Below are 24,146 nucleotides of genomic sequence, written 5' to 3' on the forward strand. Positions count from 1 at the left end.
AAACGAGTCAGGCAGAGAAAAAGAAATACCACATGTTCTCACTCATTGGTGGGAGCAAAAATATAAACAAATTAATTCACCCACATACCCACACAAAAAAAACCGGGGGGTGGGGGAAGAAGATATAACAACTATACTTTTTTGAAGTTGTTACAAGCAAACGGAAAGGACATTCTTGGGGGGGAGGGGAGAGAGGGTGGAGGGAGGGTGGTGTCGGTGATGGGCCATAATAATCATATACATTGTATACTGACAAAATAAAAATTTAACGAAAAAAAAAAAGTGAGGGCCGGCCAGGTGGCGCACTGCTACAGTGCGCCGTTTGGGAGCGCGGCGGCGCTCCCGCCGAGGGTTCAGATCCCACATACAGACCGGTTTCCGCTCACTGGCTGAGGGAGGTGCAGGCGCAGCACCGAGGGTTGCGATCCCGTTGCCGTCCCGGTCCGGTACGGGCGCGACACTGAGGGTTGCGATCCGTTGCCGGACACAAAAAAAGACAAAAAGGAAAAAAAAAAAAAGTGCTATAAAGAACTGTAATGACTACTATGAAGTTCTTGCCTTAAAAAGGCACTCCCAAGGTAGTACTGGCAAAGCAGGACGACTGCAATGGAAACATCTAGACTTCTGGGATACACTTACTAAGTTGATATTGTACTATGAGACAATTTATAACCACATCTATCTGGTACCTACTACTTACCCACTTACCTGCTCTCCCATTGGAGTTATCCATCTAGCTATCTCCAGGCCTAGCCATCAGTCTATCCATCTTTTATATGCCTTCCAAATTCTAGGGCAATAGCCAAATAAGAGAAAAGTTCTAGAAAGCCAAAACATATAAGAGCTATGAACAGCCAAAATGCTTAAGAAAGTCCATACTTGAAAGCTCATATTACTCAGAGAATCTTTAAGTTGCTCTGTGTGTGTGTGTGTGTGTGTGTTGTTTGTTTGTTTGGCTACGGGGATCTGAACCCTTGACCTTGGTGTTATAACACTGTGCTCTAACCAGCCTTCAGAGAATCTTTACATAGCAAGTCATAAGCTCTTTGCTTTTGTTTGAGGTACAGTTATGTTGAGTTCATTTATTTGATTTCCTATCCTATAGCAAAATATAGTGAGAGGTGGCTTGAAACCAGAATTTAGAGGGTTTTGAGTAGCAAGTTAAGTATGCATAATAATTAGTAAGTAACATGGAATCACTGAGGGTTCTCAACAGGGGAGCAACACAATCAAAATAATAAATTAAAAAAATAATTTTATGAGATATTTGTATACCCATATTTATAGCAGCATTCTTCACAAAAGCTAACCCAAATGTCCATAATAATACATAAACAAAATGAGGTATATACATATAATGGAACATTATTCAGTCTTAAAAAGAAAAGAAATCTTGCCACATGCTACAACATGGATGAACCTTAAGGATATTATACTTTTGTGTGTGTGTGTGGCTGGCTGGTATGGGATCCAAACCCTTGACCTTAGTGTTGTGACACCGCGCTCTAACCAGCAGAGCTAACCAGCCAACCCCAGGATATTACGCTAAGTAAAATAAGCCAGGGCTGGCTGGTTAATTCAGTTGGTTAGACCGTGGTGGCTGGTGACACCATGGACAAGGGTTCAGATCCCTAAACCGGCCAGCCGCCAAAAAACAAAAAAGAAACAAAAAAACTCTGGATGTATCAAACTATTTCCTGAAAGGCTGCAACAAAATAAACTCTGAGCAGCCAGTGTTTGAGTGTGTAGCTGAACTCTCACCAGCAGTGTCATTTAAAAAAATAAAATAAAATAAGCCACTCACAAAAGGATAAATGTATGAGTCCATTTTTATGAGGTCTCTAGAGTAGTCAAAGTCATAGAAACAGAAAGTAGAATAGTGGGTGCCAAGGGCTGGAGGAAGGAGAAATAAGAGAATTGTTTAATGAGTACAGAGTTTTAGCTTTGCAAGATGAAATCAAGTCCTGAAAATTGGCTGCACGACATTGTGAATATACTTAACACTACTGATCTATAAATTTTAAAATGGTTAAGATGGTAAATTTTATGTTATGTGTATTTTACCACAATTAAAAATAAAAATATAAATTAATTTTAAAATAATTTTATGCTGGGATGTGAGATGGATTACAGTAGAGAGAGAAATGGCCTGGGTAGATTTAACTGGACTCAAGAAAGATGAGACTATGAAGAACTCATCAGTAAGACACTGACTTCTAGGCAGGAGTTACCTATCCTAAAAGCCAGATGAAGCTAGAAAAACAAAGACAGATCTCTGACAAATAGCTTAATATTTGCATTGACCTTTATTTAGTCCTTTATTTTATTTTACAATATTTATTCTTCTTAATGTTATTTTCACTATATTAATTGTTGCTGCATAATACTTAAATACTTGTTGGCTAAAAAATTGACTTAAAAAATTGACTATGTTCCCTAGAAGAAAGATGAGCTATACATTTATTACAGGAAGATTTAAAACAGTACATTATACTTTGTAACAATAAAATTGCACTAAAAGGTAGAGTCATCTTTGTTAAAATCCTTATGATAAGTTAATAATTGCATTATTCAGAGAAACTGCTCAGTCATTAAAGAGGCTAAACTTATTTCAGAGTGAATTTACTTAATGACAAGTAGTTATCTATAAACCCATTTTTAACTGAGTTGTTTCCTTATTGTTGTGTTTTAAGAATTCTTTGTATATTTTGGATACCAGTCCTTTATTTGATGTGTAGTTTGCAAAGACCTTTTTCCCAGTCTGTGGCTTATCTTTTCACATTCTTAACATTGTTTTTTGCAGAGCAGAAGTTTTTAATTTTAATAAAGTTCAACTTGTCAATTTTCTCTCTATGGATAGTACTTTTGGTGTTGTATGTAAGAAGTCATTACCAAACTTAAAGTGGATTTTTAAAAAGCATAACCCTACAAAGTCAGGGAGAACAGGGGAGGAGTAACTACAGCAAAATTTTAGAAGCTAGCCAGCAGACAGATGAGTTGAATGACTTATCAGACTTAAGAAAAGCAGGGAGAGCCAAATCCCAGCCAAATCTTGTTGCAGAATCCCTAAGAGGCTAGGGGATTGGTGGCACCAGTTTCCTTTGGAAGAGGGAGTAAAGAATGCAGCTAAAATAAAGTGGACGGCTGAAAGTCTGTTTCAGCATTCCCCACACCGAGTGGCTAGTGACTTCCCACACTCATCCTAGGAAAAGATTCAAATCCACCCTCATCCCACCACACTGGGTGTGGGAGGCAGTGATGTCCTTAGTTCAGACTGTAGAGACACTATTTATTTCCACCTGGTTGCTTTGGCACTGTAACCAGTATAACATCCTTTAAACACATGCTAAAAGTTCAGTTGCAAAACCATGACTAGAAATTTCCTTCACGCCTCCTACTGACCTACTTAGAACTAAAGATAGGAATCAGTTCATACTTATTCTCTAGGCACAAAACATTCACTTTCTGAAAAAGTCTTTACACCTCATACAATTCCTGGGACAATCTCTCATAAATGTTTCCTTTGATCCAGTCCAAATTCTGAAAATCCTGGTATCAGAGATCCTAGTTATAAATGACGGGAAGAATGGAAAATAAATCTGTTATAAAATAAAACTAAGCCTAATTAAACAGGAGTGGATACCGAGACCACTGGGCTGGAAAAAGATGAAAATAGGCAGCAAGTTATTTCCCAGAGACGTCCCAATTTTTTATGAAAAGAGAAATTTTGAAGTGTTTCTTGAAAAGGGGTTGTGAAATAGAAAAATAAATCAGAAGAAACAAAAGAAACTCCAAAACAGGAATGATGAGTCCAGGATCCAGGAGAATCTGCCTTAGAAGAAGTCCCTAAAATTGATAAAGGAGACAAAGCAATTCCTAAAATCTACTGCTGTTTTACAAAAAAAAATTCAAATGAAAAACTCTGCTAATAAAAATATGGAGGCAAGCTGCCAGTAATTGTTTGGGCCCACAGGAGAGAGGAGAAGACAGCTACGAAGTGAAAAGTTTTGGACTCTAGTCAAACCATTGAGGATTTCCTGACAAATGCAGTTACATTTTGATCAGATGAATCAAACCAATGTTTAGGTACACAGAAACAAAGGATTCTATAACCTAGCCTACTTTATTTCTTCTGTTTAGTAAAAAGTATTTGATATAGGGGCCGGCCTGGTGGCGCACTGCTGTAGTGCGCCACTTGGGAAGAGCGGTGGCGCTCCCGCCGAGGGTTCGGATCCCACATACAGACCGGCCGCTCACTGGCTGAGCGAGGGGCGGGAGCAACACCGAGGGTTGCGATCCCGTGGCTGGTCCCGGTCCGGTCCGGGCGCGACACTGAGGGTTGCGATCCGTTGCCGGTCACGAAAAAAGACAAAAAGGAAAAAAAAAAAAAGTATTTGATATAGCTATGTGCTCAATTTAGTAATACTTGTTTGATTTTATATGTTATGAAACCAAAATCTTCCTTTTACATGGAAAATAGTCAGTGTGAAGATGACCAATACATTGTGAGCCAGCAGAAAGGACAGAGATTTATATTTCCGAAAAGCAGAGTTTAAGAACACATTGTCCTTGCTAAACTTCACACTGCCCACAATGTTATTTGCTAAGGAATGGGCTCATGTTCTCTCCCTGGACTTCATTGTTTAGCTTTCACTTTCCAGAATGAAATACTTATAATTATCAGAAGCATCTAATGAGGTCTTGAAAATTCAAGGTGGGGCCGAACCCGTGGCTTGCTTGGGAGAGTGTGGCGCTGGGAGCGCCGAGGCCACCGGTTTGGATCCTATATAGGGGTGGCCGGTGCGCTCACTGGCTGAGCATGGTGTGGGCGACACCAAGCCGAGGGTTGCAATCCCCTTACCGGTCACAAAAAAGAAATAATAAAAAAAAAAAAAGAAAGAAAGAAAATTCAAGGTGGGAGAAGGGAATAAACTTCTTCCTCCCTCTTACTCATTTGATAGTTAGCACTTTTTTTCAGCTCTACATAGTGGAACCAAATCAAAGTAGTAAAACAGAAAAAAAGGATGTTTCCCTCTAATATCAAATAAGTTTGGGGTTTAGAAAGTAAAGCCTCCCTTTACCAGACAGGCACAAAAAAAAAAAAAAAAAAGAAAAGAAAAGAAAAAGAAAGGGAAGGTTTTTTTTTTTTTTTTTTTTTAAAAAGATGACCGGTAAGGGGATCTTAACCCTTGACTTGGTGTTGTCAGCACCATGCTCACCCAGTGAGCTAACCGGCCATCCCTATGTGGGATCCGAACCCTTGGCCTTGGTGTTATCAACACCGCACTCTCCCGAGTGAGCCACAGGGCCGGCCCCGAAAGGGAAGTTTTTATGTAAAAATGAAGGATGAACTACAAAGAGATTCCACTACACACCCACCAGAATACTTAATATTAAAACGACTGGCACCACCAATGTTGGTGAGGATGTGGAGCAATAGAAACTCTCATGCATTGTTGGTGGGTATGTAAATTGGCACTTTGAAAGAATATCTGGCAGTTGCAGTTTCTTTTCTTTTTGGCGGGGCAGTTTCTTTAAAAACTAAATGTACACCTTTTACCCAGCAATTCCACTTCTGTGAATTTACCCAAGAGAAATGAAAATGAGACATGTACAAAAATTTTCACAGAAACGTTATTCATCCTAGCTCCAAACTGGAAATATTTCAGGTGATCATCAAATAGGAAACTCGATAAACAAATTGACATTTCCTTTGACAGAATTGAGATAAATTTAGGGACCAAAGAGCTCCAAGTGATTTTATATATATTATTTTATTTATTCTTGAAGTAGTTCTAAAGAATATAGTTGCTCAGGCATTATTATGTCCATTTAATAAACAGAAAATAGGGTAACAGAGAAATTAAACTTATTTGAGATCACAAAGACACTAATAGCACCTATAATAATATCTTGCGAATTTAGTATGCCAATTTTACAATCATTTTCTCATTTAATCCTCCTATAGTCTTCATTTTATACAGGGGAAAAAATGATGCCTATGGAAAACAAATAGCTTGGACAAAGTTTCAAAGCCCACCTTCCTAATTTCTGTCTTCTAACTCTCATAACTGAGGTCCAATTAGTCAATGGTTTTGTACATTTTTTTATGCCAAGACACATAGATGTTCACATTTCCATGGGTGTAACCAAACGTACGCATAATTTCTGCTAACTACTTTAGTTAATTCTACCACTTTTTTCTCTAAAAAGCACACTGAAGGCAAGTAAAAGTGAGATCATCAAAGGAACAACCTCGAATCTCTTTCCATTTATATTTTACAAAAAGCAAATCATTTGCAAATTTTGGTATTTCAAGTAAAATTAGAAACAAATTACCTTGCAGCATTAAGACTGAGAATCTCTGCACTAGCCTGGATCTTCTAAAACCTTCCCTTGTAGAGTGTGCCATGGTCAAGTAGACTGACCATCTTACTGAAAAGGAAGGAGTGACACAACTCTTGCAGCCCCAAATTGCCCTCTCCACTTGTTTCTGAAGACCTATTTCAAACCTGACCAGCGGCCAGATGTCTTTAGCATATAAATATGCCAAAAGGAATGCAGCCCCCAAGTTTTAACAAGGCCACAGTTACTGTGCTCTAAAAGACATTTTAGTGGACGATAAAATAGCAAAGCTTTTAGCAATACAGCTAAGTCATATCATCTTCTTCCTTCCTTCTTTCCCCACTCCCCAAATCCCAGGTTTCTACAGAAATTTTATAATACTTTGCTTTTTCCCCAATACCCAACTATATCAGCAGCAGTACAGGTATCTATTCTCAGAAATGATTTTTTTTTTTTTTCAGCTGGGCGGTACAGGGATCCGAACCCTTGAACAGAAATGATTTACAAGGAAGGGACTTAGCCTTTCTACTTTCTTCCGCCTAACAACTAGTTGGCAAATTTAGTTGCAATTTGTTCTTCTTTAACACATTGTTTTTCTTTCTCTTTCCTTTTCTATGGGCCCTACTACCTAACTTTTTTTTTAAGTCAATGGTTAACAAACCATATAAATGTATCCATTTGAAAGAAAAATTTTTTAATATGGATTTAAGAGGCAAGATGATTATTTGCTTTATAAATTAAATTCTTATTTATGAAAAAAAAAGTTTCTTTAAACATTGAGCTGTGAAAATAAATAAATAAATAAACATTGAGCTGTGTTGCACTTACGTAATTCATCATACATATAACCTTTCAGGAATAAACCTATAGGTAACACGAAGTCATTTCTACAATGTCTTGAATTTAAAAAAAAAAAAAAAAAAACAATACTAATAAATCAAATATAATTTTCAAAATATGTATACATAGTTGTCAGTTAAGATTTTTTAAGATATTATTCCTTGAGAACCTACTATGTGCTTGGTTCTGTTCAAGAGGCCTCATATACATTATCTCGGGCACACTGAGCTAAGCAACATCATCACTTTTTTATTGATGAGGACATGGTGGTTTATGGAGCTGAAAGGACTTGCTCAGAGCCTCACTTTGATTAGGTTACCTAGTTGGGATTCAAACCAAGGTCTGTCTGATTGCAGAGCTCAGCTCTTTCTACCACACCACAGAGAAGCTTTAATGTCTCATGGCCTTAAATGCCCAAGAAGGCCATTCGGCTTCTTGCTGCCTTTTGTGCTCCCTCCCATCCTGATTAGGGGCCTGGCTGTGCATTCAGATCAGAGAAGACTATAATAGTGAAAGGACACTATAAAAAGTCTCCTAATCTTGAACCTAATACCAGGCCTACCGGTACCACTTCATGAAGTTAGTGAAGAAAAAGTCATGGAACACATATAGTTATAGAACCAGGAGGAATATTAGAAATTATCCAATCCAACTTTTTATTTTGCAAAAGAGGAAACTGAGGTCAAGAGAAGCAAACTTCCCAGGGTCACATTGCTAGTTGATGCAGCCAGACCTATAATGCAGATCTCGGACTCTTTACATTATCCACAGTATAAGGAATTTCCATCTAAGAAGACATTTAAAAATTTTCCTTTAACAAGATTTTTTTTCAATTGTAAAGTAATGTGTGTTCATAGTGAAAAAAGTAATAATAACAGTACAGAAAGGTATGAAATTAAGAGTAGATGCTCCCTCTTTCCTTCTACTCACTCTCTAGTCCCATTTCACTCTTCTACCCTCTAATCCCATTTCATTATCCAGGTTTCTTGTGTGCCTGTGCAAAATTTTTCTATACATGTACATGTAATATATGTATGAAATGATTTAAATATGGAATTCCAAAAATGAATCTCTTATCTCAGATTTATGTTTTCCTCTGTATAATTTAGTTAACAGAGTCATGTTATATTGTAACACGTCCTTAAGTTTGTAAAGCTGTAAGTATGGTATTCTTGTTAAGTACAGCTCACCTGTTTTCCAGATCCGGCATGCTTAGGTTTCTAGCAGCAAAGCACATTTTGAGAGGAATGACCTTCCTGTCCTTGGTGCTGTTCTGGTGTTTTGGAGAACCAGAGTCCTCACTGCCACTAAAGCTTGGTGACTGGGGAGCTGCACCTTCCCATGGCAGATCTGATACCAGTGATGGCTTCTTGATATATGGTGTTACTTCTCGGATAAACTTGACTATGAGTAAAAATCAAAGAAGGTGGTTAGTATTTTTGTTTTCTATGAAAAATGACAACTGAAACACTCACATACATGCAATAGCTAGAACAAATTGCAAAACTAAGTTAAAGAGCCATGAATCCCTTGGAGATAGATTCAGCACCTCCTGAGATAATGCCATCTAGCTTTAGGTGCCTCATAACATTTAGGAACTTGACATTTCTACCCATTGTTCTGCTGTCTACTGAGGCCATATAAAACAAACTTAATCTCTTCTATATGAGAACCCTTCAAATATCTGAAGACAGATTATATATATCTCTCTCTTCTTTGTACTAAGTATTTCTAGTTCGATTTGATTGACTTGAATTAACATTTATTAGCTACCTACCCAGTGTCAGGCAATAGGCTAGCCACTGAAGATACAAGGGCAAATGAGGCATGGATTCTGCCCTCATGGAATGCCCAGCCTAGTAGGGGAGACAGCTATGTAAATAGATCATTACAGTTCTGAAAAAAAAGTGCAAAAATAAAGTTTATTCAAGATAAAGTATGATTTTATTTATTTATTTATTTATTTTTTTGAGACCGGCCACACCGCGCTCAGCCAGTGAGCGCACCGGCGGCCATCCCTATATAGGATCCGAATCCACGGTGGGAGCGCTGCTGCGCTCCCAGTGCCGCACTCTCCCGAGTGCGCCACGGGCTCGGCCCTAAAGTATGATTTTATAAATGCAAAGAAGACTCAACTCATCACCTTGATTGTTCAGAATAATCTATTTCCATTAATGTAGCCCAAAATTAAAAATATAGCTTTTAGTGAATAGGAAGCTTTTTCTTTTCAAGTTCAATTTTAAGACTAATATAAAATACTTCTTTTTTTTCCTCAGTCATGACTAGCAACTACTGTCATCTGAGGCATGGTGTTCTTCTTTCAAAAACTAGATAAATTAGAGATTACTAACATCTTTAATATCATTAAAAATACAAATAAATATTTGGACATAGATGAACCAGTCATCATTACTTCTGCTAACATCAATACATGTTCTATCAGCATTCTATCTTCCTTTCAAATCCCAATGTGATAAGTCATTAGAGTAGCATCGTGAAAATTGAGAAACTAAAAAGACATGATCATTGTCAATGTTTGTCAATATTATAATACCTGATATTAATATTCAACAGCATCAAAAACCTTATAAGCCTCTGAAACTTTTAGATATGTTTCTAAAAACATAGCTAAGAGTCTTTAAAACAGTTTCTCTTTTGAATGGGTAATACATGCACATAAAACAAAACTCAAAAGGTATAAAAGGTTTTATAATAAGAGTCCAGATTTCTAGCTGCCTCGTTCCCATCCCTAGAGACAACCACTATTGTCCAGAGAGATACTAGATATGCTAAGCATATGTAAAAATAGACACATACACTTGTGTATATATATGTATACACATATATTTCACTCTATGGTAGTATATTATTATTACTGTTCTGCACCTTTTTTTTTTTTACTTAATAATATCCATAATAGTCTTTTGTAAGCCTAGCAGTCAACAGCTCATTCTATAGCATGATGTGGTGAAAGAGATGCCTTTGGAATCAGACAGACCTGGTTCGAATCCTAACTATGCTTGCTATTTCAATGCTATGGGATCTCACTTGACCATTCTGGAGTCCTCAACTATAGAATGGGAGTAATACTAAACACATAAAAATTCCAGGCACACAGTAAAATTTAATAAATAGTGGGTGCAATTCTTTTTCCTTCCCTAAATTAGAAAGTTAGAGAAGAGTTAAAAAAAATTAAACAAGAATCAGTAGAAGAGGTGAAGTTACTTTCTTACAAGTTATTAAACAAGATCTGCTGAAATTAAGCATACTAGAAAATATAACAATTCTAATTTAGATATAGTTTATGTAGTGTTTGTATGTATAGTGTGTGTGTGTTCCATACATAGTTATAATACATGTATTTCTGGGTGGAGAGAAAAACTAGTAGTCTCAGATCACCAAAGAGATTTTTCATCCTCAAATAATGAGCAGGGGTGCAGCCAATATATCCCTGGAACAGCTGACTCAGGCATTTCAATACATATTTTAGCTCTGTGCTTTCAAGACAGGATTAGATCATAAGAACTTCGGCAGAAATATGCTTTTTAAACATGTAAGGCAGTATACCAACTATTGGGCTATCAAAAGGGGAAATTAAAGACATTCTAAATGACTACTCTTGAATACTATAGTGGATAGGAAAGAAGTCTTAATGATCTACTCAGAAGTTCATTAAATCACACAGTAGTATCGCTGAACTGATTACTACATCAATACTAAAACACAGACCTACACATGCAATCTATGGATCACCTTATTATAAGAGCAATGAGTCTCACCTGAGTTGACAGCAATGCAGCCCATTCCCACATCTAATTAGCCATCCATAATGGCTGAAAAACTGAATAAACACCTGTTTCTAATTTACCTGAGATTTGGGAAAGGTGGAAAGTTAACAGTCTTCTGTTCTAGTCCTATATTAAGACCTTCCCAGTTGCCAAAGGGCCTTAACCTGGACTCCCGGCTGGATGAACGGGGGAGCCCTTACACCCCCACATGGCTTTCATTTCAACTCAGAACCCAGGATATATTTCAGAATTATTTCATTTTTCCTGATAAAGATTACCCTCAAAATATTTAAACACTAATGTTTATAAATTGTTGTAGGCATTTAGATGCTGAAGATAATTTTCTTTCATGCACAGATCATTCTTACTGAAAGTGAAGGGGGCTTCCTCTCACCCCAAAAGCATCTCTGTACCTCCTTCTCCTCTTTAGAGTGACAAAAACATATACATGTACTGTACACACACCTGTTCAGGTGTCTGGAAATTTTTTCTTCAAAATATCAATAGTGCTTATATATAGGTGTAGGACTGTACTTAATTTTTTTCTTTATATATTATATATTTGAAATTTTTGAATCCATATCATGCACACACACAAAAAAAACTTAAGAAATGATGAAAACATACTGAAACCTTGCTCAAACTTTAAACATAAAACTACCTTATAAACTGAAATCTTGTTGAGACTTCAAAAACTATAATGCACTGGATGGGATCCAAGATTCAACTGATTCTTACTGAATTCCAAGCTGTAATGAATAAAGTTACAAGGAGTTCCATATTTGGGATATTAAGCAGTCTCTGATTTTAAACTGAGTTCTATTTATGTGGCTCTCTAAAGCTTATACAAAAGATACTTCATGGTCTATAGTATAGTATAGTATAGTATAGTATAGTATAGTATAGTATAGTATAGTATAGTATAGTATAGTATAGTATAGTATAGTATAGTATAGTATAGTATAGAATAGTATAGTATAGTATAGTATAATATAGTGTAGAATAGTATAGAATAGAATAGAATAGTATAGTATAGTATAGAATAGAATAGTATAGTATAGTATAGTATAGTATAGTATAGTATAGTATAGTATAGTATAGTATAGTATGAGGAAGAGAACATTCCACTATTAAATGGCTGGGGAAGAGAAGAAACAGCAAAAGAGATGGAACCCACGAGAGACAAGTACTCAATAAATATTTTACTGGCCTAAAATAGTACAAAGTTTATCCAAACCAAAAAAGCTTTGCCTTGGCCTAACTAACCCTGAATTGGCTCCTCCCTCATTTACCATTCCTTGGCGGGGGGGGGGGTACGTTTATGCTTGCTATTCTATATTCTCCTTTCACTCAGTCTCTTCTGAATAAGACTGCATTCTAAAGAGTCACCAGTGTTTTCTTACTCACCCTATCCAAAGGCCCTCAGTCCTTATTCTCAACCATTCCAATATCTTTTACAATGTACTCTATCAACTGTTTTTTATTCCTCCTTTCTAGTCATTGATTTTTTGGCTCCTTTTTTCTCCTCCAATCCCTGCAATGTAGGTATTCCCCAAGGCTCTGGTTTTAGCACTTTCTTCTCACTTAATCCTCTTTCTCCTGGAAATTTTCAATGCTAGATCTCTAAATCTAACATAGATCTCTAGATCCAGTATCTCTTGTTGGCCCAAGTTTCTTCTGCCTGGGTGCTGTCCCCATCCTTCAAATTCAGCATATCCAAATGTGAACTAATCTTTATTATCCTGAATCCCCTTCTCCTGTGTTCAATGTTTTAGTTTTCAGGATTAGTATCAGCATCTTTCTAGCCACCAAGTATCTAAACCGGTATTATAGTAAGCCTGGTGTAAAGTCTAACAACCTGCATTTTACTAAAAGTTGCCTGGGTGGTTGATTCTCATGCTCAGTCAACGTTTGGGAACTGCTTCTAAACCTTTGCAGACTATTTCCTCTCCCTAGCCCCCACATCCAATCAGGTGTCAAACCATCCCACCTCTAAAACTATTCTCTAATCTACTCATTCGCCTCAATTCCCACTGCCAACATGCCTCCAGATAACCCAGACCACCATGGTAATGGCCTTTTTTTTTTTTGTAATTGTGGTAGAATATACACAACATAAAATTTACCATTTAAACCATTTTTTACATGTACAGTTCAGTGGCATTAAGTACACTCACACTGTTATGCAACCATCACCACCATTCATACTCAGAACTTTTTCATTTTCCCAAACTGAAACTCTCTACCCATTAAACAATAACTCCCTGTTCCCTCCTCCCTCCAGCCCCTGGCAACCACTGTTCTACTTTCTATCTCTATGAATTTGACTATTCTAAGTAACTCATACAGGTGGAATCATGAAATAGTTGTCCCTTTGTATCATTAATGGCCTCTTAACTGATCTTCTTGCCCAGACTTCTCTCATTCTTTTACACAAGTTTACCAGATTGATTGTCCTAAACCCCAACTCGTATCAGGCCACTCCCTATTTCTAAGAGCCTATATGGTTTCCTTCTGCCTAAGGAATGCAGTACAAAGTCTTTAGCATAAATTCGTCTTTCCCACTGCTTCATCTCCTCTGTCCTCTCATGTATCTTACTCACTACTTAAACTGCTTGCACAGGAAGCCTCCAAGGATTTCAACCATAAGCACAGGCCACCACAAATCACTGAAATACTTACAAAAAGGTATATTCTGACCTTTCCTAGATGTGTCTTTATTCATTCCCTCATCTCTTCATTTCCATGTGTCCAAATACAACCCATTTTCCAAAGCACGTCTCAAATTCCACTTCTATTGATCGTAATGCAAAAGTAATGGGAACTTACTAAGATACAGTAGGGGCAAACCAATAATTCTACATATCCAATGAGTCTATATCCACACAACTCTAAGAACAGTTGTAGAAGTGGTAGCTAATAGGTTCAAACTCACAATACCACGATATTTGAAGAAACTTAGTACAGCAGCTAATGTGCCCCTGATATTGGTCAGACAGAGAAATTTCCTCCTTATAGGTCTGAAAGAGAAGAAAATTCCTGGTACTGTATGTTAGCCCTAGAGAAACAGCAGTTTAAAGCTGTCATACTGGTGCCAGGGTCTTTTGTTTTAGTTCTTTCATTCTTCTCCCCCCCACCCCCGGCCCCTTCTCATTCGTTCTTTTTTCCCTGGCCCCATTTCTACTACTCTCACAATCATCCTGAAGGGCATTTACAGTGAGCAAAGTCGCTAACAAACTTTATCTTTCTCTGTCTATGTAGAGGCTTCTGAGAAAAGCACAGTGTTCTGAAAACAGTCACATCAGCTAATCCTTGTGCAAGATGTCACTCAATGCTGTTTCTATGACATGGTTATAGACTACATGGGTTTTGAGATAGCATTGAAGATTTATTGCTTAGGACAGTTCTAGACCCAAGAAGTCAAACAAGAATAGGAAGATACCCATTCTGCTTCTTAAAGTTGAAACCATTTAAGGCATTCCAAACCACTCACCAGAACCAAGTTCTGGTCTTTTTCCTTTCTTTAGCTGTTTGCAAACAGCCATTAATGCTCTGGAGAGATTGTTAATATTTATTGGTTAGCTTCATCCTTTTCTCTCAGATAATTAAACAGGAAAATACAAAAAAAAAAAAAGATGATAAATGCAAAAATTCCTAATTCCACCATATTTCCTACCAGACTTTTTAGTCCTATACTTAACACAGGAACAAACATTTTCCCATGTTTTACAAACTCTTTGTAATTATAAGCATCATTTAAAAATAGCTATATAGAGTTCCAGTCAAGATAGCAGAATAGACAGTCCCCAGTGTCACTCGCTCCCACAAATCAACCAATTTACAACTATAAAAAAGCAACAACAGCCAAGCTGGGGCCACTAGAGCTCAGGGGAAGAGGAGGAGAGACCTACAGAGTGCATGAAGGCAGGAGAAGCCACGATGAGAGAAAGAAAAAATTGCTCCCACTACTTTGTGCTGCAGCCGCTTTAAGGCTGGAGCTGCTGAGCACATGGAGCAGGAGCCAGCCACAGCTGTGCCCTTCAGATGAAGTTGCTTGTAGGCAGCAGGGGAGAAGAGGGCCTTGGTGGCCCCCAGGCCAGCAAGACCACTAATAGGGTTCCCATGGACCCACATAGGAGCAAGGAGACACAACAACTGAAGAAAAGGAACCACTCAGAGGCTGGTGAGTCACTGCAAGGGACCAGTGCATGGCCTGTCCCATGGGAAGTGTTTGCAGCATAGGCAGTGGGGGAGACGGGCCCACCAGGGGAACACTGGGGCACAGCAAGAACAGCTGACTGGCACCCCTATCAGCGAAGGACCACTCAGAGGAGACTGGTCAGGAATATAGAATTGCATGCAGTGTGGTTTGATGAAAAAAGACTTAGGCCCAGATCAGAGTTCCTATACAACCCACGTGCACCGGGTCTCTAGAGAGCCGGAAGTACCTATAAAGTCAACCATTAAAACCTGAGCTGTATAAAAAGCCTTTCCTAGGGAAGCAGCAATTTAGCTAAACCACACAGCTCAAGTACTGGTCCCCACAGGAAGTTCCCCCATTTTAGAAGTAAGCAAAGGACAAAAAATTAGTTCTGGCCCAGGCACACCGCCAGCGCCTCCAGGCCTGCTCAGGAACCCGAGGCTTGAAGCCAGGGACCAGACACTCCGTCCCCACAGCCAGGCACACTGCCAATGCCAAGGAGCATGCCGAAAACATCACCTCCACGTAGGTGGCCCACCACAGCCACCATAATAACCACGGCTGCCATGAAAGCATCTAGACACAACCACCAGGCATGTGGTCCACCAGCCACTGGAGTGTACTGACACAAGGAGAGTCATCAGCAGAGATAAAGAAAAGAAGAGGATGTCGCTCTCCACAAAGCCCATTCCAGAGTGACAGAAGAAGCATCTGCTCTACGATAATACTGGGGGACCTGAACACACCTCTCAGCATTGGACAGATCATCTAGGCAGCAAATCAACAGAGTAACCGTTACTTTTTCAGAAGGAGAGAAGAAATCTAGGGTTATCAGAGGTGGGAGGGGGGAGGGAGAGGGAGATAGGGAGAGACTGGACAAGGGGCATAAAGAGTAAGTACAATTTGTAACAATATATATGCTAGTAATATTGATATGATGAACATATATCAACTTTGAACACTGAAAATATGTATATAATTATGATTCAATAAAAAATTTTTTTAAATAGCTATATAGCATTCCATTGTAAGTTTACCATAATTTATTTAGGCATTCCCTAATTATTGGGCACTCAGTTTCAATAATATTATAATAAACATCTTTTTCAGAGGAGAAATTACTGGCCAAAGGAATTTTTAAGGCTCACGATAAATATTCCCAAATTGCTCCCCAAAAGAATTGTATCATTTTATACTCCCACTAGCAACGAATGAGCATGTCCAGGTCAGTATACTTGCCAACAAGAAGTAATCTCATTTAAGACGATCTTTGCTATTTTATAGGTGAAAAAATTGTATATATGTCCACCCAATTTTGATCTCCTGTCTCAACAAATGCAGGATGTTATTATTTTTCTCTTTAAAAGCAGGAAATCTGTGTCTCTTTATGCATTTTTTGTCTGAAGATGTAGGAGGAGTGATTTGTGACATTAGAACAGTGAGGAGTTACAGGACAATCGTCAGAACCTCATATCTAACACAAATTTGAATTATAGTTCTTGATATACCCACATTTCCAAAATAATACTTATCTTCCCATTATTGTCTTATTTAACTCTGTGAAGTTAGCTCCTTTCTTCTTGTGAGGAATCAGGGAGGAAAAGTACTCAACTAGGAAACCAAACATGTCCTCAGAAGCAGCATGTGCACTTATAAGATACGATTTCAGTGTTTTCTGGTTTAAAAACATAACTGTGGTTTATACTGGTCCTGGGATTTTCAATTCAATTCATTACCCATCTTTCCCTCTCATTTTCAATCCAAGCCCTGTCCAAGTCAATAAAAGTAGAAAAAAATCATTTTGAAGATCCCAAATTACTACTGGGATGACAAGTAGAACTCAAGTTTTCTTTTAAACTTCTGAGTTATACTGAAATAAGTCCAAATAAACAAGAAATAAGGTAGGTCTGAAATTTGTCACCAGAAATTAAAACTTCAGAATTTTTAAATTATGGCCTTCTACTGAATTTATGCAAACTAAAAAAAAAAAAAAAAAAAAAAGATATTTTTGTGTCCTAATCAAATTCTAATATAGATATCTATTACTTTTATAAAAAAGTATTAGCTTTCATGCTTTTATATATACAAACGTAGAACAACAAGCTAGACTGAAATAATTTGGGACTTTGGACTGTTTACTGTATAATTTGTCCTTTGTAGACTTCTTTAACTACTAGTCTTATATGGTAAACCAGTTGTGGGTCATTTTGTAAAGTAAATATTTTTTAAGTGAATTTAAAAGGGTTTTTCTTTGGGATATTTCCTCAAACTGCAATAGAATATGTAAGCTTTTCAACTTTCTATAAAATATATTTTAAACATCTTAAGTTTGCATTTTTAAATGTTTTTGTAAGAAAGACCGCTACCAGCAGATTTCTCTGTAGAAAGTGCCATACAGTATTTGTTGAAAATCCTCTATATAATTAATTCAAAAACTAGGAGACATTGATCTGAACAATCACTTCAAACTACAAATTTTCCTTTTCTTTTTGGTATTCAAATTTATATTTATTTTCTATGCTATATCTGTTTTTATAAGTCAATTCTACTCTTTGTATTTCTCCCTTCCCTAAAAAGAAGAATCAATTTATGTGAAACAATGTTCCAATTTGTTTCATACCCTTCTGCTTCAAAACACACAAAGCAGTTAAGAAGACTATTGACAATAGCAGAAAAGTCTTGACCATACATAAGATTAGAAAAAATAGATAAGACTTTATTCAATTTTATTTTCACTAAAGCAGAGGCAATAAGAAAAGTAGTTTGCATAAGAAACAAACTGGCTAGGAATAATTTATTTTGCCTCTTAGTATCCTGCTAAAAATATTAAAAGCAGGGGCTTGTATTGTGAAAAAATGAACCCTACCAAATTCCTAAAAACATGATGACTCATACACTGTAAAACTAAGGCTACCAGAGTTATTTCTAGTGATTAAAGCTCTTAGTTTTATACATAAGAAAATTTGATATAGATCAGTATGTTCATAAAGCGCTCAAGAAAATATGCCAACTTGCTAATAGTGGTTATGTTTATGAGTGCAATTACAGGGACTTCTATTTTATTTTTATTATTATTATTATTATTATTATTATTTTTTTTTTTTTTTAAAGATGACCGGTAAGGGGATCTTAACCCTTGGCTTGGTGTTGTCAGCACCACACTCTCCCAAGTGAGCTAACTGTCCGTCCTTGTATAGGGATCTGAACCCGTGTCCTTGGTGTTATCAGCACCACACTCTCCCAAGTGAGTCATGGGCCAGCCCCTAAAGTTAACTTTTAAATACATGCCATCAAATAATAAAAAAAAAAAAGAATTAGAAAAGTAATTTCAGAAACAGATTCAATAGCAGAAACAATACAACAATGGAGGGGATCACTATCCAATAAATGCTCAAGTAATAATGGGGTACCAGTATGGAATTGCCTTATATCCATATCTCACATGCTACAATGAATTTGCATTAACCTACATTTGATGCCTTTCAGATTTCTGTAAAATCATTAAAGCTCTGCAACAAACTTTAAAGTCAAATGAACCTCAGCTCAAGTTTTGATATTACCATTTACCTATTCGGATGTCTGAAGGGTTACCTCTGAATCTCAGTTTCCTCATTTGTAAAACATAAAATATCACCCTCAAAAAATTGTTGTGGGGATTAAATGAGATAATGTATGTTATGGGTCAAATGTGCCCCCAACATTTCATGTATTGAAAACAATCTCCATTGTAACAGTGTTAAGAGGGTGGGGAATCCAATTATGGCATCTGAAAGGTGGAGCCTTTTAAGAGATTAGATTGTGAGGACTAAGCCCTAGTGAATGGACTGGATCAATCCATTGTTTGTTTGATGGGTGGTCAAGGGTGTGGTTATGATGGCTTTATAAGGAGAGCAAGTGAGAAGCCTAGCTCTTTCTTACTCAGCCCACTGTCGCCATGTGATACCCTGCATTGCTGTCCCTCACCAGATGTGTTCCCTGGACTTTGGACTTCCCAGCCTCTGAAACTGTAAGCAATAAATTTCATTTCCTTATAAATTACCCAAATTCAGGTATTCTGTTATAAACAACAGAAACAGATTTATACAGTGTGAAAGATATATAGGCCCATGCTTGAGTGTTGAAGGCAGTGAATATTAGTGTGTATGTGTACAATATAATATAATATTCTTTGGAGGGGGTATAGTGTAATGGACAGAGTCTATGAAATTGAACAGATCCAGATTTGAATTTCAGTTCTACCAATTATAAACTTTGTGATTTTAGACAAAAAATTGAGACTTTTCAATTTCAATTTATAATCTATAAAATTATAGTACCAACCCTAATACCAACTTTATTGAGTAACTGAGGATGAGGATTAACTAATGAAATTGAAGTAAACCGTTTTACTGTGCCTGAAAGACAGTAGGCATGGAACATAAATGACCTACAGAGTGAGATTATTATGCAACTTTGAAGAATATCTGAAGATCGTAATTAAAATAGCTGCAAAAGAAGCAAGCTAATGTTCTTTGTCTTCCTCTAACAAAAAGACCAATTTTAACAGCACACAGCTTTCCTCATTTATATTCCCCTAACATTCTACACATCACTATCATGGCACTTGTCATATGTCAGTTTCTGTTTTGTTTGTCTTTTCCACTTGACCAATTGTACACTTAAGGGATTAAAACTCAAGACACTATAAAAGTCAACGATAATTACAACACATCGCTTCTACAGTGTTTCATAGCTACTTTTTTCGTAGTCACCCTTCAGAACTGTGCTGCTGTTTGTGTAGGGCTGTTTAAGGCCCTGAGTACATTCTCTTGCATACTCATGAGGCAAAAGTCATGTACTTTCCTAGTCCACACGCAGTCTTCCCATGACTCTGGCTTGACATTATGCTTGCTTCTAACCTCTTAGAGCAAGGTGTACCCCACTCCATATAATATCACTATAGCTATACGCATACTTAGTCATACCACAAACAAATTTCATACATTGGTCAACATTTAGCAGTGCACTGATAAAGGTTTCAAAGCAGGGATCACTAAAACAAGATGCACAAATATATATTGGTTAGATGAAATATGAAAGATTATGTCACAAATAAAGGTATTTTTGCAGTCCTAATTACCCTGTTCTAATGAAATTGTGAGATATATATACAGCATGAGTAATACAACCCAGTTAAAAATTGTTGCTAATTGTTCTAGATTAAGGATTTCTGCAAATATTTGGATAAAGGGTCCTTGTTCAACTCCATTAAGTGCTTATGAATATGTGGGACATGTTAACTCCATATACTGAAGGTTGTCACGTAAACTCTATTTGTATGATCTTTTGGAGGTTAATTCAGCTAAACCTTTTTTTTTTTTTTTCCTTAAAAAGATGACCAGTAAGGGGATCTTAACCCTTGGCTTGGTGTTGTCAGCACCACGCTCACCCAGTGAACTAACCGGCCATCCCTATATAGGGATCCGAACCCGTGGCCTTGGTGTTATCAGCACCACACTCTCCCGAGTGAGCCACAGGCTGGCCCCTAATTCAGTTAAATCTGCTATTAAAATAAATCTGCCTTTAGAGCAAAATTCTCCTTAATAAACTATTAAAAACTTAAACACATGACTTATGGATGTGCAGTTTGCTTGGGCAGTGACACAAAAATGTAATCTTATTCTGAGGAATCAATAATGCATTAAAACATTCTTCTATAAGAAAGTCCTTACCTCACAAACCCCATGTATACACTTTTATCTATTCCTAGTAAAAATGATAGGAAACAAAGTTTTTACTCTTAAAAATCATAATGTTCCCCCTTTTTCAACAACAAAGAACACTCTTCTATGTGTACAGCATGTGGGATATCTAGAGCATCTGATATAGAGATTTTGTCCTCAAGTTGTTCACTTGAAAAGGAAAAGGAAGACATGTACCCCCCAAAATAGGCCAATTAAGAAAGTATAAATTGTAATAAGGCAAAACGTGATAGATGCTATAGAGGTACAAATAAAATGCTACACATAATTGAATGTAACAACAGCAAACAAAATGAAATAACTAAAAAATGCCTGCTAATAAGATAATGTTTTTCCACTAAATAAAATAAATTCTAGCAGTTTAAGTGCAAGGAAATCCTTATCCATGTTTTTGTTGCTAAGTGGATGTGTCCTGGACTAGCTGGATAAACCGGATGGTTTGTTTTAGATCAGCATCCAGAATGATTAACTATAGTCGGAAACACAATATTAAGCCAGCACAATGGCTGTGTTCAAGGGGTCAGCAACCACTCCATCCTGAACATCCAGTCAGAGTCACCCCTGGGGAACAACAATGCCATCCAAGTTTCCATATCTTTAAACACTTTGTAAATTTTTTTTATTGTACAAAAGGACTGCTATTAGTAACTGCCAGGCTTTTACTGTCATTAGGGATTTTGTGACCAAATTGGCAGAATAACTGAGTTCAGGAAGAGGAGAGAAGACAAAGATGTACTCTTGTTCTTTCCCTCTTTATTCTTACATAACACATGACTAATGAATTCAGCTGTAGTAAACAGGGAACTGTCAGAGTTAATAGAAATCAACTATTGAATGTGAAGCTATAGTGTAATACGTTGCTCAACCCACATCAAATAACTGTATTCACTGAGAATGTTATTAATTTTCTTAATTAACATGTAATAAAAACAAAAGCTGGAACAATTTGAGCATCAAAATAAATAATAATGGAATGAGATTATAACCCATAGAATAAAACAAATATACATGAGTCCATACTGATATAAATAAATAATTGAATAAATAAATGGGGGAGAAGGGCCAGCTCTTTCTTACAGAAGAATTCCAATTGATAAGTGTAGAAGGGATGAGAAAAATAGAAAATCATCATTAAAACACTACAGTAATAACTGTTGGAGACAAGACCCACTGATGAGTGCTAAAATTAATGGGCAAAAGTTTAAAGAGTAACAGGATATTTACATACTCTCAACATCTCTCTCCCAAGATATTTAATTACAAAGGAAAAAATTGTAACTTCATGTGGAGAAACCCAACAGTAATCAAAGTTTATATGACTATTATTAACATATATTGACATCATGTGTTTCTCCCACTCCCTCCATGTGATACACTGAGAAGGAAACATCACTTCTTTAATATTCTTGCTAAAAATGCCTAATCTCTATTTATGATAAAACAAGAGACAAACCCACATTGAGGGACATTCAACAAAACCATTGACCACTATCCTTCAAAAGTGTCAAGGGCTGGTGAGAAGGCAGTGAGTTATCTCGATTGTTCAGGCAGTCACAGACTGAACTCCTTGTTCTACTCTTTCCCCCGTTCTCACACTGCACTTGACTAGTCTTTTTTAAAAATGTGTCAAAGACCAGAGGAAACTCAGGAGACAGTAAAACTAAATGTAATGCAGGATCCTGGATCAGATCCCAGAACAGAAAAAGGACATTAGTGGAAAAATGGTTAAAAACCAAAAAAGATTACAGTTTAGTTAATGATATACCAGTGTTAACTTCTTAGTTTTGATAATGCTCATGCAAGATGTATTAGGGGAAACTGGAAACTCTATGCATTATTTCTATAACTTATAAATCTAAAATTATTTCAAAATAAAAAATTTTTTAAAAAGTAATAAGAATGGGCCGGCCCGGTGGCGCACTGGAGAGTGAGCCACTTGGGAGCGCGGTGGCGCTCCCGCCGAGGGTTCGGATCCCATGTGGAGACCGGTTCCCGCTCACTGGCTGAGCGCGGTGCGGGCGCAACACCGAGGGTTGCGATCCCGTTGCTGGTCCCCGGTACGGGCGCAACACCGAGGGTTGTGATCCCGTTACCAGTTAGTAAAAAAGACAAAAAGGAAAAAAAAAAAGTAATAAGAACAAAACCCAGAAAATCTGGAAGAGAGAATAGTCACCTTTAATACCAATAAATCATGTGTGTCGTTCCTTCCAGTCTTTGCATTCATTTTTTATTTTGTTTTGTATTTTAACAGCTGTACTCAGGCTATATATAGAATTCTGTATCTTGCTTTTTTTTTTTTTTTTTGTCTTTTGTCTTTTTCCGTGTCCAGCAACAGATCGCAACCCTCAGTGTTGCCCCCGTACCGGACCGGGGACCGGCAACGGGATCGCAACCCTCAGTGTCGCTCCTGCGCCTTGCTCAGCCAGTGAGCGGGAACCGGTCTGTATGTGGGATCCGAACCCTCGGGCGGGAGCGCCGCCGCGCTTCCCAAGTGGTGCACTTATCCAGTGCGCCACCGGGCCGGCCCTGTATCTTGCTTTTAAAAAACTTATAAAATGTGAGACTTTTAAATATAACTTTATGGTTCTCTTCAAAAGTTATATGTATTATTAAAAATAGAAACATTAGATAATTTTCAGCTGATTTTTTTTATATTGTACATCAAGAAAAAGCAGAAGGAATAAAAAATAATTACTGCAAAGAACCTGCTGTATAAAAGAATTAAAAATAATGCCATAAAAAAAAGAGAATAAAAAGACCATAAATAGCTGTGATTTAAAACCAGTTGCTTGGGCCAAGCCCATGGCGCACTCGGGAGAGTGCGGCACTGGGAGCACAGCAGTGCTCCCGCCGTGGGTTCGGATCCTATATAGGGATGACCGGTGCACTCACAGTGCTCACTGGCTGAGCACGGTGCGGGCCGGTCTCAAAAAGGACAAAAAAATAAAATAAAATAAAAAAATAAAACCAGTTGCTTTTCTGAATATCTAGGAAAGAGGTTTTTAAAGTCTTTCAGAAACATTTTGTTAGTGGTAAATATTATCAAAACATTTAAGTTTAAATGCTGAGGATATTATGTCAACAAAGACTGGAGCTTTGTACTGTTTTATAACCAGAGGCCTCATCAGTTTTCTAGGAAAGAAAGATATTATAGGTATTAACCAAGATTTAATTCAAACCCTGGAATCACCATCGATCAGCAGTGATACTTGCTCTACACTGACAAAACAA

The 24,146-nt window shown here is 37.3% G+C and overlaps 1 protein-coding gene across 1 annotated transcript in view; it reads right to left on the reverse strand.

The window, feature by feature from the left end:
* Nucleotides 1–8,360: 8,360 nt before the first annotated feature.
* The window catches only part of LOC103586443 (beta-2-syntrophin-like), a 53,627-nt gene continuing 37,841 nt past the window's right edge, over nucleotides 8,361–24,146 (reverse strand). The window contains exon 3 of the mRNA XM_008567729.1: nucleotides 8,361–8,589. Coding sequence (XP_008565951.1) covers nucleotides 8,372–8,589 — 218 coding nt within the window. The 3' untranslated portion in view covers nucleotides 8,361–8,371. The remainder of the gene's footprint in view (nucleotides 8,590–24,146) is intronic.

The sequence above is a fragment of the Galeopterus variegatus genome, unplaced genomic scaffold, assembly GCF_000696425.1.
Source record: "Galeopterus variegatus unplaced genomic scaffold, G_variegatus-3.0.2 Scaffold18, whole genome shotgun sequence".
Classification (NCBI taxonomy): Eukaryota; Metazoa; Chordata; class Mammalia; order Dermoptera; family Cynocephalidae; genus Galeopterus; species Galeopterus variegatus.